This window comes from Schistocerca serialis, chromosome 1 (assembly GCF_023864345.2).
Source record: "Schistocerca serialis cubense isolate TAMUIC-IGC-003099 chromosome 1, iqSchSeri2.2, whole genome shotgun sequence".
NCBI classification, from domain to species: Eukaryota; Metazoa; Arthropoda; class Insecta; order Orthoptera; family Acrididae; genus Schistocerca; species Schistocerca serialis.
Window position 1 is genome coordinate 620,058,403 of NC_064638.1, and position 18,983 is coordinate 620,077,385.

At 42.9% G+C, this 18,983-nt stretch overlaps 1 protein-coding gene across 2 annotated transcripts in view; it reads left to right on the forward strand.

Annotated features, from left to right (window-relative positions):
* Positions 1-18,983, forward strand: part of LOC126478153 (density-regulated protein homolog) — a 54,667-nt gene that overhangs the window by 35,465 nt on the left and 219 nt on the right. For both annotated transcript variants that reach the window (XM_050103678.1, XM_050103677.1), the window contains exon 5: positions 18,821-18,960. In XM_050103678.1, the coding sequence (XP_049959635.1) occupies positions 18,821-18,960 (140 nt within the window). The remainder of the gene's footprint in view (positions 1-18,820; positions 18,961-18,983) is intronic.

Consider the following 18,983-nt stretch of genomic DNA (forward strand, 5'->3'; position numbering starts at 1 on the left):
CCTCCTGTTGCTCCTGCTCCATCTACTTCAGGAGCAACACCCCCCCAACCATCGGGGACATCAGTCCCCCCTTCCCAGCCGGATAAGCGTAAGACTTCTTCGGCTACTCACGTAAGGAAGGGGTCCCTTGGGGACCTCCCTTCCCAAGTTCCGTCCGGTACCAAGGCCGACAGCCGCAAGTGGCTTAAACAACCGCCGGTCCCTGGTCGTAGGGACACACGGTCATCGTCTGTCCCTGAGACCGACCCAGTTGCGCCCTCCCAGCCTGCGCCACCAAAGGCACAGCGCGAGAAGCAGAAGAAGAAGAAGAAACTCCCCAAGGCTACCGACATTGCGGTGGCACCCATTCCACCGCTTCCTACAAGCTCTGCGTCTGAGGATGAGGTGGAGATTCTGGCGTCCGCTGAGGACATGGATCTCGCCAGTCCCTCGGCTGCAATAGATAGCTGTTGTCCAGGTGGTGACTCAGTAGCAGCAGGGGCCCCGGAGGCGTAATCTGCCTCCCCAGTCCCTTCACGCCTTTCCCATCCATGGCTAATACCATCCTCCAGTGGAACTGCAGCGGTTTCTTCCACCATCTAGCTGAGCTCCGCCAACTTATCAGCCTTCATCCTTTCCTTTGCATTGCTCTGCAGGAAACTTGGTTTCCAGCAATGCGAACCCCCGCCCTCCGTGGCTATCGGGGTTATTTTAAGAACCGGGCAGCTTATGAAAGGGTCTCTGGTGGCGTCTGCATATATGTCCTTCACTCTCTTCACAGCGAGTTTGTACCTCTACAAACGGCTTTAGAGGCTGTCGCTGTTAGGGTGTGGATGCCACAGGCTATTACCGTCTGCAGTATTTACCTTCCACCTGATGGTGCTGTCACGCAGCATGTCCTGGCTACTCTGATAAACCAACTGCCGCCACCTTTTTTGCTGCTGGGCGATTTCAATGCCCACAACCCTCTATGGGGTGGGACTGTCTCCGATGACCGCGGTCGGGCCGTGGAGCATGTGTTGGCTCAGCTTGACCTTAGCCACTTGAACACCGGTGCTCCCACGCATTTCAGTGTGGCCCATGGCTCGTTCTCGGCCATCGATCTCTCTATTTGCAGCCCTGGACTTGTCCCATCCCTCCACTGGCGAGTGCATCCTGACCTGTGTGGTAGTGACCATTTTCCCATCTATTTGTCACTGCCACAGTGCCATACTTCTGGGCGCCTGCCCCGCTGGGCTCTCCACAGTGCTGACTGGCCGGCTTTTACTTCCGCTGCAACCATTGAGTCTCCCCCACAGGGTGACGTTGACGAGGTGGTCCGTGTTTTAACCACGTCCATCATTTCAGCGGCCGAGGCTGCCATCCCCCGTTCTTCTGGCCTCCCTCGGAGGAAGGCTGTCCCCTGGTGGTCGCCGGAGATTGCTGAGGCTATTCGCGACCGTAGGCGGGCTCTCCAGCGTCATAGGCGGCACCCGTCTCTGGAGACCCTCATCGCCTTTAAGAGGCTCCGTGCCTTCGCCCGTCGTCTTATTGCACGGCGTAAGCAGGAGTGCTGGGAGAGGTACGTCTCCTCCCTGGGCTCCCGTGTCTCCTCCTCGCTCGTGTGGTCCCGGATCCGGCGGATTTATGGATCCCAGACCCCTATGGGTGTCCCTGGGCTCTCCTTGGACGGCGCTGTCTGCACGGACGCTGCCGCCATTGCTGAACGGCTAGCCGTGCACTTTGCTCAGAGTTCTGCGACTGCATCCTATCCCCCCGCCTTTCGCTCTCTAAAGGAGCGAGCCGAGCGGACGCCGTTCTCATTCCACACGCGTCATTCTGAAAAATACAATGCTCCTTTCAGCGAGAGGGAATTCCTCGCTGCCCTCGCCGATTGCCCTGATACAGCACCAGGCCCAGACTGCATCCACGCGCAGATGCTGAAGCATCTCTCCAGGGACTGCCAGAGACACATTCTCGTGATATTTAATCGCATTTGGAGCGAAGGCGTGTTCCCGTCGCAATGGCGAGAGGGTGTTATTGTCCCCATCTTGAAGCCCGGTGCGGACCCACTGGCGGTGGACAGCTATCGTCCCATTACCCTCACCAACGTTTTGTGCAAATTGCTCGAACGTATGGTGGGGCGGCGTTTGTGTTGGGTCCTTGAGTCGCGCGGTCTCCTCGCTCCATCCCAGGGTGGCTTCCGTCGGGGCCGGTCTGCAGTGGACAATTTGGTGCGGCTCGAATCTGCTGTCCGTACGGCCTTTGCCCGATGTCAGCATCTCATTGCTGTATTTTTCGATCTGCGGAAGGCGTATGACACCACATGGAGGCATCACATCCTCGCCACGTTGCATGAGTGGGGTCTTCGTGGTCGGCTCCCGGCTTTTCTTCAAAGCTTTTTATTGCGCCGCTCTTTCCGGGTGCAAGTCGGTGCCACCTCTAGTTCCTCTTATATACAGGAAAATGGGGTCCCGCAGGGCTCGGTGTTGAGCGTCTCCTTATTTTTAGTGGCCATTAATGGTCTGGCTGCAGCAGTGGGGTCGTCGGTGTCTCCTTCTTTGTATGCCGACGACTTCTGCATCTCATTTAGCTCCACGACTACGGGAGTGGCCGAACGCAGGCTGCAAGTCGCCGTTCGCAAGGCAGCATCATGGGCTCTGACTCATGGTTTTCAGTTCTCTGCTGCCAAGACTCGAGTTATGCACTTCTGCAGGCGTTGGACGGTCCACCCTCATCCTGCACTTTACCTCGACGGCCACCTGCTTGCGGTGGTGGACACTTGCCGCTTCTTGGGACTTGTGTTTGATGCCCGGCTCACATGGGTTCCTCATGTTACTCAGCTGAAGCAAAAATGCTGGCGGCACCTCAACGCCCTCCGCTGCCTTAGCCACACGTCTTGGGGTGCAGATCGCTGCACGCTGCTGCGATTGTACAGAGCCCTTGTGCAGTCCCGGCTTGATTATGGGAGCCTGGCCTATGGGTCTGCGTCACCCTCAGTGTTGAAGTTGTTAGACCCCATACACCACTGTGGGGTTCGGCTTGCAACTGGCGCTTTTCGCACTAGCCCCGTGGATAGTCTACTGGTGGAGGCCGGGGTTCCCCCACTGCGGATTCGCCGCCATCGTCTGCTCGCCAACTATACTGTCCACGTCCATTGCTCGCCAGGCCATCCCAATCGTCGCCTGCTTTTCCCTGCCATGGTCCTCCATCTGCCTGAACGGCGACCTAGGTCTGGGCTTTCCGTAGCTGTCCGTGTCCAGTCCCTGCTGTCAGACCTGGGGTCATTCCCTCTTCTGCCTCCCTTCCGGGTCCGTACACCTACGCCTCCCTGGTGTTTGTCCCTGCCGTCCGTCCATCTGGATTTGGCACAGGGATCTAAGGACTCAGTTCCGCCTGTGGCCCTCCGTCGACGTTTTCTTGCGCTCCTCGAATCATTTCCGGGCTGTGAGCCTGTCTACACTGATGGTTCCCTGGTTGATGGTCGCACTGCCTACGCTTTTGCTCACGCTGCCCATGTTGAGCAACGCTCCTTGCCGGCTGGCTGCAGTATTTTTACTGCAGAGCTGGTGGCCATCTTGCGCGCTCTTGAGCATATGCGTTTCTGCTCAGGTAGGTCCATCGTCATCTGCAGCGACTCTCTGAGCAGCCTTCAGGCCATCGACCGCTGCTATCCCTCTTCTCCTCTGGTGTCCTCTATTCAGGAGTCTGTTTCCGCCATTGCCCGTTCTGGTCATTCGGTGGTCTTGGTTTGGACGCCAGGTCATGTTGGCATCCCGGGGAACGAACGTGTTGACCAGCTGGCCAAAGGGGCGATCGACGCCCCAGCTTTGGAGATCGGCCTCACAGCTCGCGACTTGCAGCTGGTTTTGCGTCGCAAGGTGCTTGGGGTGTGGGCTGATGAGTGGCGTGGCCTGACATCCCCGAATAAGCTGCGGGCTGTTAAGGAGACGACCGATGTGTGGTGGTCCTCCTTGCGGATGTCTCGTAAGGAGTCAGTTGTCCTGTGCCGGCTGCGCATTGGGCACACGTGGATGACGCACGGCCACCTATTGCGACGTGAGGGCCCACCTTTATGTCACTGCGGCTCCATTTTGACAGTGGTCCACATTTTATTAGACTGTCCACTTTTAGTTGTGCTCAGGCAGTCGTTTCCACTGCCTGACTCGCTCCCTGCCCTTTTAACAGATGACTCTGCTATGGCTGACTTAGTTTTACGTTTTATTCGAGCAGGGGTTTTTTTATCATTTAATCTGAGTGTTTCTGTTTTATTTGATTATTTTGTGTTGATTCTGGCCTTTGGCCTACGGTTTTAAACTCAGTTTTTAATGTGTTTTCGGTGGTTGGCTTTTCCTTTTTTTGTTCCTATGGTCGGCCAACCACCGTCGCACTCCATGTGCTTTTATTTCGTTTTGTTTGGTCCTTGTCTACGTTTCTTTTGTTCTGTGTTGTCTGTCTCCTATTCTGTTGAACATATTTTATTCTCTGTGGGTCTTTTTAGTATTTTGGAACAAGGGACCGATGACCTCTGCAGTTTGGTCCCTTTCATCCCTCAACCAACCAACCATCTCCTCTCAGCAGTTTCAGCACCAGCAGCACTTTCCTTTCCATTCTGCACATTTAGGGGCCTCGAAGTTTCAGTCCGCCTGTAAGCATGGCAAAGGTGATGGTTAGTGCTAACTGTGCCCACAAATCACATGCAGGTGACAAAATTATCTACTTGAATTATAAAGTTAACTTTATTTTTGCAAACAGCTGTAAACCCTAGAGGTACTTTTTGTCATAAATTTAAGAATTGAAATTGTTTTTTGTTGGTGGCTGTGTTATTGTAAAATGAAACATTAATATTTTTTGTTAAAAAGGACAGCCTTGCGCAAAACACAATGTATTTCGTTTTTACATGCCCATACATGTTTTGACGCCTATGTGTCATCTGTGCATCAAATTTCTGTAAAATATCAAACAAAGTTCATAGTCATTTCTCTATTGTAGGCCTAAAAACTATAACATGTGCATTTTGTTTCGTTTGTTTTACTTTCGCATCTGAAAATTAATGAAATGATTGATAATTTACAAAAATAAATTTGATTCACTGAAGATGATACACAGGTGTCAAAACATGTCTGAGTAAATAAAAAAGAAATACATTGTGTTTTCATTGAGACAGATTTTAACCCTTGAGTGGACACACCATTTTTCGTAACACTTTGTACATATGTAAAGAATAGCTGTCTTTTATATTACCAAGGTAGACTTGTATGAACAAAATTACAGTTTAATCTTAGTTTAACTAAACAATGATAAACTACCATTATATGAGCTAACAATATTATGAGGAGGATAGTTGCTACTTGCCATATAGTGGAGATGCTGAGTCGCAGATAGGCACAACAAAAATACTGTCACAAAATGAGCTTTCAGCCAACAATGTCCTCGGTACCCCCCCCCCCCCCCCCCCCCCACACACACTCTCTCTCTCTCTCTCTCTCTCTCTCTCTCTCTCTCTCTCTCTCTCTCTCTCTTCGCTGTATCACTCCGTTGCTGCACACAGGTGTTACCACACAGAAATCACCCACTTGAAGCATTAAACAGCGCAGTTGCATCAGATCCCTGTGAAACGCTTAATTTATAATTAATTGTCTTGTAGGTAACTTCCTCATTGTGGGATTGTGCTTCTAGCTTGCAATCTAGGTCATTTTATGCACTGATTGTAAATTTTTTCTAAGCCAACTTGCTATTTATTTTATATTACTGTTTTCCAACTTGGATGTACGCAACAAAACTCGTTACCTTGTTAGCTGAAGCAGTAATGAAGGAGGTAGTGGCTCAAAATTGTAAAACAACTATGGAATGGTACAAAACAATGTTATTTGTGACGGGTGCACTTTATACACAGGTTCACCCACTTTTTAAAAAAACCTTATTTCATTCACCATGATGGAAAATGTCAACATGAACTTCCAAGCCAAGCAAGATGATTCGATGAAATTTTATTTTAGGTGCCATGTTTGATATAGGTACAAAGGAGCACCATAGGAAAACAGAAGATGAAAATTGTGATTTAAAGCTGATTGTATTTAGTCAGACCCACCTTACTTGTCAGAAAACATTGAATAATAATTAGAAATCAAATTTGGAGAGGTGCTTTTCAACTAAACACACGTTGTTTAGTATTAAACTAGTTACCCACCCTGGATTCACACAGAACGCCAAGTATGAACTGTCAGATGTCTTGAGTGTAGTAGTGGTAACTTTGGTTACGGGCCACTGCATACAATTAACAAAGAATCGGAGAACAATGTTAAGTAACTTGCCACTGCATGTAGTTATGATTAAAAAATCTGAGAATAATCTTACATAACTTTAATCGCCAAATTCTAGTAGTGATCGTATTTGAACGGAAAGTTGAATTAAATGTGTTGCATTTAAGCTTTGATAAGAAACCCTTGAAAGCTTTTGCATTTTAACTATGATCCCACAAATATTTTAAATATTTCTGTGTATATTGTATTGATAACCTTATCAGGATTAGTTGTAAAAATGAACTCATTTTCATGTCCCACATGGCAGGGTCATGTACAGCTTGTCATGTGAGAAATGCTGCATACTTACGTCAATTACAACACCGTTCAGTGTCTAGTCCTGCGCTTTGTTAATTGCCACACCAAAGGTTTGTTTAGTGGGAAACTGGAGTTTGAACTGGAAAGGTAAATCTGTGGGTATCATTACTATTCCTGGTATCAAACATTTGTCCAGTTCCACAGGAAGGTAGTATTGTGCAGTTGATCATAACACATTTTCAAGGTGGTTATTCAGAGTCTTGTTGTTGTTGTGGTCTTCAGTCCTGAGACTGGTTTGATGCAGCTCTCCATGCTACTCTATCCTGTGCAAGCCTCTTCATCTCCCAGTACCTACTGCAGCCTACATCCTTCTGAATCTGCTTAGCGTATTCATCTCTTGGTCTCCCTCTATGAGTTTTACCCTCCACGCTGCCCTCCAGTACTAAATTGGTAATCCCTTGATGCCTCAGAACATGTCCTACCAACTGATCCCTTCTTCTAGTCAAGTTGTGCCACAAACTCCTCTTCTCCCCAATGGAAATGGAAATGTCGTGTGGCTAGGGCCTCCCGTCGGGTATGCTATTCAATACCTCCTCATTAGTTACGTGATCTACCCACCCAATCTTCAGCATTCTTCTGTAGCACCACATTTCGAAAGCTTCTATTATCTTCTTGTCTAAACTATTTATCGTCCATGTTTAACTTCCATACATGGCAACACTCCATACAAATACTTTCAGAAACTACTTCCTGACACTTAAATCTATACTCGATGTTAACAAATTTCTCTTCTTCAGAAACGATTTCCTTGCCATTGCCAGTCTACATTTTATATCCTCTCTACTTCGACCATCATCAGTTATTTTGCTCCCGAAATAGCAAAACTCCTTTACTACTTTAAGTGTCTCATTTCCTAATCTAATTCCTGCAGCTTCACCCGGCTTAATTCGACTACATTCCATTATCCTCGTTTTGCTTTTGTTGATGTTCATCTTATACCCTCCTTTCAAGACACTGTCCATTCCGTTCAACTGCTCTTCCAAGTCCTTTGCTGTCTCTGACAGAATTACAATGTCATCAGTGAACCTCAAAGTTTTTATTTCTTCTCCATGGATTTTAGTACCTACTCCAAACTTTTCTTTCGTTTCCTTTACTGCTTGCTCAATATACAGATTGAATAGCAATGGGGAGAGGCTACAATCCTGCCTCACTCCCTTCCCAACCACTGCTTCCCTTTCATACCCCTCGATTCTTATAACTGCCATCTGCTTTCTGTACAAATTGTAAATAGCCTTTCGCTCCCTGTATTGTACCCCTGCCACCTTTAGATTTTGAAAGAGAGTATTCCACTCAACATTGTCAAAAGCTTTCTCTAAGTCTACAAATGCTAGAAATGTAAGTTTGCCTTTCATTAATCTTTCTTCTAAGATAAGTTGTAGGGTCAGTGTTGCCTCATGTGTTCCAACATTTTTACGGAATCCAAACTGATCTGCCCCGAAGTTAGCTTCTACCAGTTTTTCCATTCGTCTGTAAAGAATTCGCATTAGTATTTTGCAGCTGTGACTTATTAAACTGATAGTTCGGTAATTTTCACATCTGTCAACACCTGCTTTCTTTGGGATTGGAATTATTATATTCTTGTTGAAGTCTGAGGGAATTTCACCTGTCTATACATCTTGCTCACCAGATGGTAGAGTTTTCTCAGGACTGGCTCTCTCAAGGCTGTCAGTAGTTCCAATGGAATGTTGTCTACTCCCGGGGCCTTGTTTCGACTTAGGTCTTTGAGTGCTCTGTCAAACTCTTCATGCAGTATCATATCTCCCATTTCATCTTCATCTACATCCTCTTCCATTTCAATAATACTGTACTCAAGTACATCGCCCTTGTATAGACCCTCTATATACTCCTTCCACCTTCCTTTCTTTGCTTAGAACTGGGTTTCCATCTGAGCTCTTGATACTCATGCAAGTGGTTCTCTTTTCTCCAAAGGTCTCTCTAATTTTCCTGTAGGCAGTATCTATCTTACCCCTAGTGAGATAAGCCTCTACATCCTTACATTTGTCCTCTAGCCATCCCTTCTTAGCAATTTTGCACTTCCTGTTGATCTCATTTTTGAGACATTTGTATTCCTTTTTGCCTGCTTCACTTGCTGCCTTTTTGTATTTTCTCCTTTCATCAATTAAATTCAGTATCTCTTCTGTTACCCAAGGATTTCTACTAGCCCTCGTCTTTTTACCTACTTGATCCTCTACTGCCTTCACTATTTCATTCCTCAAAGCTACCCATTCTTCTTCTACTGTATTTCTTTCCCACATTCCTGTCAGTTGTTCCCTTATGCTCTCCCTGAAACTCTGTACAAACTTGTATACTTATAAACTTGTACCACTGTAGTAGGCGTAGGCTTCATGTCTATCTTGGCCACAATAATGCGTTCACTATGCTGTTTGTAGTAGCTTACCCGCACTCCTATTTTTTTATTCATTATTAAACCTACTCCTGCATTACCCCTATTTGATTTTGTAGTTATAACCCTGTATTCACCCGACCAAAAGTCTTGTTCCTCCTGCCACCGAACTTCACTAATTCCCACTATATCTAGCTGTAACCTATCCATTTCCCTTTTTAAATTTTCTAACCTACCTGCCCAATTAAGGGATCTGGCATTCCACACTCCGATCCGTAGAATGCCAGTTTTCTTTCTCCTGATAACGATGTACTCTTGAGTAGTCCCCGCCCGGAGATCCGAATGGGGGACTATTTTACCTCCGGAATATTTTACCCAAGAGGATGCCATCATCATTTAATGATACAGTAAAGCTGCATGCCCTCGGGAAAAATTATGGCTGTAGTTTCCTCTTGCTTTCAGCCATTTGCAGTACCAAAACAGCAAGGCCGTTTTGTTTAGTGTTACAGGGCCAGGTCAGTCAATCATCCAGACTGTTGCCCCTGCAACTACTGAAAAGGCTGCTTGCCCCTCTTCAGGAACCACACGTTTGTCTGGCCTCTCAACAGATACCACTCCGTTGTGGTTGCACCTACGGTATGGCTATCTGTATCGTTGAGGCACGCAAGCCTCCCCACCAATGGCAAGGTCCATGGTTCATAGGGGAGGTTCAGAGTCTTATTTCATTGCAAAATTGGGGTGGGCTTAAATTTCTCCATAAAACAATAGGTGCACCTAGTTTTAATTTTAATTTATGTGGCAGATTTCCAGGTGGCTTCAATGAAGTAGAGTAATGCACTGCTTTATCTCTATCTGAAGTCTAGTTTACGCTAAGACATTGGCTTGTGCCATTTGTTGCATGCAAATGGTTTTGTGTATGCCTGTAGACGCAGTGCCGTTAGTGTATATTTGTTTCATCATTTCAGAGTGCTGTATATTCTGGTGTAAATGAAAATTTTAGCAACTGTATGAGTTGTGGCAGAGTTAATGCTTCTTTGCGTGAAAAGATTAAAAGACTTAAGAAACGTATTTGGGTTCAAGACTGGATCAAGAAAAGGCATCAGCTCCGTTGTTCAGCGACCTAAAAGTTATTTTAATTATCTTAGACTGCCACCAGACTAGTTCACATTTCTTTTAAATACAGTTAACAACGCAATAAGGAAAGAAGATACTGTAATGTGGGAAGAGAATGTTGATAGTAGAGTTTATGAGCAAAGGGTATGAAGAAGCATAAATGCGGCGGGGGGCTGATCATGCAAAGCTGCAAGCAGTCAGCACTAATTATCCAAAACAAGCTGCATTAACAAGAGATTGGTTTTCCACCTACTTTCTTACAGATGGAGCTGTACTTGGCAAAATTTAAGTGTTTAAAAATATATATCAGATATATGTCAGTACTACATGTTGTGAATGTAAAGCACTACTCTGACTCTTTAAATAAATCAGTATTCAGTAAAGTTCAATTCAGCTTAGCAGATTTTTCTCCTGTACACAGTTTCCCTAAGAAAACGAACCAGCCAACTCGAACCACAGGATTTTTGTCTTGTAGATGTAGGCATCTCCACCACCATATGTTTTGCTTGCCTGCATTTTTCTTTGTTTGTTTGTATAATATTCCTAATTAAATGTATTGTGTGCTGTCACTCAGACATTGTCAGTCCTTCGGTTATCAGATCACGCAGGATGGCCACAAGTGCAGCAACATGACGCTGCCTGTTTTTGTAGTCAACAGCATTGAAATTCCCCCAAACACATATGCATAGCATAGATGTCCACAAAGCAAAGTATTTCTTCTGTTCTCCACTTCATATTTCAACTTGTTCACTCTATACTGACACATGTAACATCAAAACTTAGGCAAGTAGTGTTGCCATAGTTGCAATGAGCCGAAACTGCTTATTTTCACTGACGAGTTGCACAAATGCGCATCCTGCATGCTGTTGCATGCAACCCAGTGTTGTCGTGTAAACTAAGCTTAAGACTGTGTCAACAGTGTAATAAATTTGTGACGGGGCCTCAAACTCTGATGTAATCAAATCAGTTAGTTTATTGACATTCATTTGTAGGTGACAATATAGCCCTTTGATGAAACTGTAAAGTGTCTTAGTTGGCACATTATGAATATTTGGGCATCCTATTTCAGTTAAGAGACATTCGGTACCAAAACAAAAACAGTATTAATATTTATTTTTATTGCTTGTTGCTTTGAAATTCGCCATTTTCTATTTCGAGTAAGTTATTGGCAAAGTGTATATTATCTTATCTGGAAGATAGAACTCTCATAATAGTTTTAAGTTGCACTTTTATTATGTGCAGCCATAGGTGTTATCTTTACAATGATGGCTTGACTTCTTCTGCACTTGTCCCCCTTTTGATTACTGGTGAAGTTTGACAGAAATCTCAGAGAACAAAACAGTGCAGCCACCCATAGCACTATTGCTGTTACACAAGTCTGGCATTGTGACTTCTGAAATTTTCCCGGCGTATTTCTTCTTCTAATAATTTCCGGGTTCTTCAGTAGTTGTGTACTCACCTGATGATGGCCGGACGTCTCTGGGCCGAAATATCGTGGCAGAATGTCGACGGGATCCGGCTGCATACCCGGAAATTATTAGAAGAAGTCTGGCATTGTTTTGTTGAGTGCTTCAATGGATATTTTATGGGACATCAAAACATCATCCCAGACAATCGAAGTGCAATCCTGCCTCAATTTACCAGTATTGCTTTGCTTAAAAACATTACAGACACTGGTGTCGCTGCCGTAAAATTTCTGGGGAAATTTGAATGCGGAATGTGCAGTTCAACTGCCTTCATAAAGTGTGACTGCACTGCCAGATGATGCCACAGCAAGGGCAATTTTTCCACCAGATCTGACTTTTGTGAATATTAGATTAATTACAGATGTCGTGCCAGTTTCTCCAGGTGCATTTAAAAAAAAAAAAAATGCCTCTTCATTGTTGTTGATTGATGACATTACAAAGTTGTAACCATTTTTTGCTTGTGATTCAAACAACACTCATCTTGAACAGTCTGAAACAGTTGGGAAATATCATAGTTTGTTTCTCACAAATAATATGTATTTGGTTGACAGATTTAAATTTGTTGGTAAAGAAAGTCTGAAATCTGTTATGTATTTGCCTCATAGAGAATGAACCTCTTTATTCAATTCAAGTATAGGTCCAGCAAAAATATTTTGGTTGTAATCATATCATCTGAAGAGAGTTCTTGTCATTTACAAAGCAATATGTCTTGAGCCATGCTTTCACAGTAATTTTGCCAAAGGTGCATCGGGTCAGTAATTGCACAAAATGATATGATGACAGCAATTAAATGTCTGAATGATTTGCTGTACAGCATATTGCAGCTTCAGATATCATATTTTCAGTGAGAATCGTCTTCTAGTAGACCCACAACTTTGCACACTCCTTGGAAAGCATCATATGTCACACCTTCTCAGTGCTTAGCATGTAAAAGAAGTAGCCTGTTAACAACATGGGTAACATTCTCAAGTGAAAGCATTTGCTGCTATAAGGGTGAATGCTGCCAGGAGCATCTGTTTTTCTAACGACAGTATGACCTTCAACCAATATACCTTGGTTCCATTGATGGAATGTTTTGATTCCATGTACAGTGGCCTAACTTCAATTGTTGCTCTTCTTTTGTCAACTGCTAGGTAAATGTAGGTTGAGTGCTGCCTTTGTTGATGTACTTTTTGACATTTTATCGATTTCACAGAACTACACAGTTCCACATTTACGTGCACATCATATATTTTGAGTACAATTTTATTGTAGGCACCACCCATCTATTGTCAGTTATATAGTTTTGGATCAGTAGCCTGTAGTCCACCTTCCTCAGGAGACAATTGTCTGTATTTTGGATGTCCATCATTATCAGCAGATATAGGACTGAAAGAATTTTGGAAATTTTGTTGAACATTTTCCTTCATTAATGCACATCACATTAGGATTTAAAGCTCCACATGGGCCATAAACTGTGTGTCTTACCACAGTGTGATAAAGTACTGGGTCTTCTTCATTTGGTACCTCTGCTGTGATTACAGTGTCTATTTTGTCTGGCCTGATTTTATTGATGACCCATAGAAGCAGATATATGTATCGCAATCCATATTTTTGCCATTCAACTGTGTATATGTGATGGCATGGAGGACCAAAGATATGACCTTTATGTACGAAAAATAGTTTCTGCAATTTTAAATGAAACACTTTATTAACTCTGTCATACCTGTCTTGGGGTGGTACAGTAAGGCGTATGTTACACTGAACCTCTGGCCAGTTCAGATTGCGAACTGTTGTGATGAAAAGACCAGGTCCCCCCCCAACTGTGTCTTTTTGTGTATACATGGTTTGCTCCTCCAATAAAAGTTGGTGGTAGTCCAACATTATTGCTCCTCCAATAAAAGTTGGTGGTAGTCCAACATAATTGCTTCGTTCATATGAAAGAAAGGCATCCTGCAAGTGAACATAATTTTTAGGTCACAGTTTTGTTCGATTGAATTGTGTAAATGTTTTATGTTCTTATGCGATTTTAGTGTCTTGATCAACTAAATTTTGATTAAGTAACATGTTGCCTCTAAATAAAACAGTAAAATTGTCCTTGTGCTCCATTATAAGATATCAATAATGCATGAAACTTCATTTTCTGTAGTGAAGCCTTAGTAACAGGACCAACTTGAGGGGTATCAATGAGTTTCCATCCCTACATTGACTTAACATCAAGGGATTCTGTAGGCTGCTGTGGGATTGATGTAACTCTGAAGTTTTTTGAGATTATCATCAAGACTTTGTAGCATGATATACTTTTTGTCGAATTAGTATACAGCAATCACAATCACTACTTTGGTAGTTGACAGAGTATTATAATTATAATAAGCAACTACACTGTAATCTGGGATGTTAGGAGGAACACATTCCATAGCAGTTTTGAAAGACTGTATGTGTACATTGTGTGAATGTAAAATACCTCGAAGTGATGTGACTAATGTGTGTCCTATCTTGAATTGTTATTACTTCATGTAGCTGCATGTGTCTTAGGATCGGCAATGAAGTAAATCTGCAAAAATTTGTGGTCTTCAGCATGATATGGAAGAAGACTGCCTGTCAGGTGGTAAACCTGACCCTGCACTTAAAATGTTGGTATAAAACCACTTGCTGACTGTTGAATGAGATCATTCGAAGTGCAGTATTGTAATGGTAATGTTTGGAATCTTTATGTTTTGGGTGACTTCTAGTAAGAGGCAAATTCAAAGGTTTTGGTGGCGTGATAAATTCATCCAACATAATTTTACCGTTGGATGAGTTTATACAATTGCTCTCAACTTTCCATCACAAAACTCAGCAGTACTAACAACTGCTTTCCACCCCCTCTGTCCTATCATCTCCTCCCCATTCTCATCTCCCACCATTTATTTGCAGCTCTCTGCCAACACACCCATCAATCTTTCCCTGTTCCTCTTCTTTTTTGTTCCTTTCTTTCCCCTCCTCCCTGCTCCACAACCTCCTATGCTGCACCTGTTGGCAGCCTAGACCCTACACACTCCACCAGACTGTGTTCGTCTCTCCCCCCACTTGTATATTACTATCCCTTCCCCATCCCTTCAATATCGCTGCTTGCATCCCATGTGATGTTGCATTCCGGCCTGAGATGGTGGAGTTCACGGTCGTGTGTGTGTGTGTGTGTGTGTGTGTGTGTGTGTGTGTGTGTACTGTCGAAGGATGTGGGTGTCTTTTAATTGTGCCTGTCTGTGACTTGATGTGTCGTCCTTACAATAAGTAGCAATATATCTTTTCCCACATTGTTAATATACCTACCTGGAGTTTCCATTGTTTGATTCATCATAATTCAGACAACTAGACAATGTGTACAAAATATTTATAAATACCTTCCTGCTTATTCAGTGTATCTAATAGTCAAAACAGGTCAAGTTTCCTGCATGTACAGAAAGACGCAAGCATTCAACTTCAGCTTACATATACAGATATCTTGTTGTTGATGCAAGGAAGAAAACAGTGGAAACTTAAGGAAAGCTTTTCTTTTTCTGGTGCCTGCACACCCACAGTGGTGCAGTCGTCTCTCCCCCTCCCTTCCTGGATGGAATATGTGTATCCCAGTTGCATGTTTGTAGTGATACTCATGCAAAAGTGCGTGAAACTGGAAATGTCCCCCCCGGCTGTGGCTAAGCCATGCCTCTACAATATCCTTTCTTCCAGAAAAGTGCTAGTTCTGCAAGGTTCGCAGAACTTCTGTGAAGTTTAGAAGCTAGGAGACAAGGAACTAGAAGAATGAAAGCTGTGAGGATGGGTCATGAGTCACGCTTGGGTAGCTCAGTTCGTAGAGCACTTGCCCATGAAAGGCAAAGGTCCCAAGGTTGAGTCTCGGTGCGGCATACAGTTTTAATCTGACAGGAAGTTTCAGTTTTCTAAATGTTTGTCAAGCTTATAAGTGAGCCAGGACTTCAGTATCAGCCCTCATCATTAATCCGCTGGGAGGATTTGATCTGGGCCGACACATTTCCCTGTCCTGGAAGCAGCTTGTGACATGCACAACTATTTGGACGGGTCAAACTTCAAAAGAGTCAAGAAAAATAAAGTTCTGTGTCTAGTTGTTGGATGAAATCTTTAAACAGTGGATAGCTTAGGAGTACCCGAATCAAGTTAAAAACAATGGACCTACCTATATAGTAGTTTAAAACATTTGGCTTTCCAAAGAAATTTCTTCGGACACTGTCTATTCCATTAAGCTGATATTCCAAGTTCTTTTCTGCTGTCTCTGACAGAAATACAATGCCATTGACAAATCTCAAACTTTTCTCTCTTCTCACAATTTTTCTTTGGTGCCCTTTACTGCTTGCTCAGTGTACAGCTTGAATAACATTGGAGACAGGCTACAACCTTGTTCTATCCTTTCTGAACTACTGCTTCCCTTTTATTGTCCTTAAACTCTTTTCAACTACATACTGATTTCTATAAAAGTTGTGAATACACTTTTTCTTCCTGGATTTTACCCCTGCTACCTCCAGAATTTGTTTTTCTGTATATGAATATTATTTTTGAAGAAGGATAATGTATTTACATGATCTGACACTATACCACATGACTCCTGGTTAGTGTATGGTGAAATGAAATTAGGGCTGTGGGAACTGCAATGAAAATCTGTTGTTTGAGGCTCTAAAACAAAACAAAAAAAAAAAAAAAAAAAAAAAAAAAAAAAAAAAAAAAAACACGTGAAACATTATTTCTCCTTATTTCTCAGATACTGTCTTGGCAGTGTTGCCTTTCCACAAAGTATATAACCACTTCAATTCTGATAAAGGCTAATCGGAACTCAACATAACTCTTGAAATGAGATCTGATCTAACAAAAGTAGCGACTGATGACAGAGCAAATTAGCAATAGATCTACGAGGGTTATTCCAAAAGTAAGGTCCGATTCGCCGTAACTATTGAAATTTGGCGCCAATGACAAAACACGCATGCGCGCCGACTCCCGGCAAGCCTTGCGCGTCAAACGCCGCCATTCGCTTTGTTACTGTTGCTGAGTGTAGTTCACAGTGTCACTTTACAATGTTTAAGACAATTGATCAGCCCGCCGATTGTGAAGTAAGGGCAGTGATACGGTTTTTGTCTGCAAGAAACAATTCAGCGGCGGAAAGCCATCGGCAGATTACTGAAGTGTACGGTCCTAACATAATGAGCGACAGTAAAGTGCGCAAGTGGGTGCGAGCTTTTAATGAAGGACGGGATAATGTGCACGATGAACCACGGTGTGGCCGACCATCAGTGATTTCAGACGATTTGGTCAATGCGGTTGACAAAAAAATTCGTGAAGATCGCCGATTCACTATTACAGACGTAGACATGCATTTTCCGAATGTGAGTAGAACAACTTCGTACAGAATTGTGTCTGAACATTTGAAGTTTCACAAATTGTGTGCCCGTTGGGTTCCCAGGCTGCTTACTGAGCCCCAACGAATGAAAAGAATGGCTTTTGCTCTTGATTTTTTGGAGCGATATCATAAGGAAGGTGACAGTCTTTTAGACAATGTTGTCACAGGGGATGAGACATGGGTTTCTCACATCACTCCAGAGTCTAAACGTCAGTCAATGCAATGGCGTCACACGTCATCGCCAGTCAAGGTCAAGGCAAAGCAGACAATCTCAACACATAAGGTTATGGCGACTGTGTTCTGGGATAGACGTGGAGTATTGTTAGTCGACTTTATGGAGAGAGGAACAACGATTAATAAAGCCGCCTACTGCGCTACCCTGACTAAACTTCGACGTGCAATCCAGAATAAGCGACGTGGTCTTTTGTCGTCTGGAATCTTGTTGTTGCATGACAATGCCAGACCCCACACTGCAAATGAAACGCAAGCTCTGATCAAGAAATTTGGATGGGAACAGATGGACCATCCTCCTTACAGTCCGGACCTGGCGCCAAGTGATTTCCACCTGTTCCGTTACTTAAAGGAGTTTCTCGGCGGCAAGCGCTTCGACACAGATGATGAAGTGAAAGAAGCAGTTAAGGACTGGTTATCGTCACAGGCGGCCGATTTCTATAACATGGGCATTCAAAAGCTTGTTGAACGATGTGACAAATGTTTAAATAAGTATGGAAGTTATGTAGAAAAATAGATAAAGATGTAAGGAATGTAAATAAAACAATTGTTTTGAAAAAACATTTTAGTTTTGATTTTTTTTTTTTTATAACCGGACCTTACTTTTGGAATAACCCTCGTATTATCAGTTTGCTTGAAACCCTAAATGTGTGAAAGTTGTGTTTTTTTTTCGCTTATCATTAAATCTTTCAAAAATACATTTTTTTAATAAGAGAAGTTGTGTAAAATTGTATACTTCGTTGACTGTGAAGATGGTAGGAAATAATTGGCTTTAAAAGAACACTGCATCAGTTTATTCCATCCACCAATAGTTACAAAGTGTTTGTTTCCAGCAAATTTCATCATACAAAAATAAAACATGCGAGTCAAAAATAGTTTTACTTTGGTGCTTCCGTATATTATTTTTATTCCCTGAGACTAAATAAGTATTTAAAAATGAAGTCACAACTGCAAGAAACTTCTTTTTTATGAGGTCACTGGTTTTCGTCTGTTTTAGACCATCTTCAGACCTCACACCATGATGGTAGGCAGTGGCAGTTAACAGAGCAGGTGCTACACGTCACGAATACTAACTTTTCATGTTCATTTTTAAGTAATAACAATTCGCTGTTTCCAAGAGAAATGTTCTCAAAAATTACTAAATAAGTATTGTTATATATTCCAGTTATAGAATTATTTCCTCTTCAAATGCTCTAAAAGAGGTTCTTAGTTCTTATCTTTGTAACTTATGTTTCATAGTAGCCACAAATTATTTGTTTATGAAGTCAGTATCCTGTGCAATTATGGGCTGTGTTAACCTCTGTGCCTCTCTTCCCTTCCTGCCACTAACTTTTTACTTAACACTATTACTAAACATAATTATACTTTCTCTTATTGTGTGACATTGCACTACATTTTTTTCGTCTCTTCTGTCATTGTCCCTTCTACTCTCCTTTGCCACATTTTATGGTCCTCATTTATTTTAATTCTACCACTGATATGTTCCCCTTCTTTTCGCTAGAATTCTGCCTATCCACCTCATCTACAAAATTTGAAGCAGTTGTAGTCAAGGAGATGAAAAAAATAAACCATGTATAAGAGTGCCAAGGAGACCTACCGTAATCTTTATTTTCTTATGTAGTATCAAGACAAACTACCAATTACACAATTTTATACTAATGTACACTGTAAGGTTGGTTTTAACTAGATGATTTTGTACTAAATGTTTATATTTCATTTTCAGACATAGATTTAAAAGTGGCTGCAAAATTCTTTGGCACAAAATTTGCATGTGGATCTTCTGTAACGGGAGAAGATGAAATAGTAATTCAAGGTGATGTTAAAGATGATTTGTTTGATATTATCCCAGAAAAGTGGCCAGAAGTAAGTTCATAATCAGCATGTCC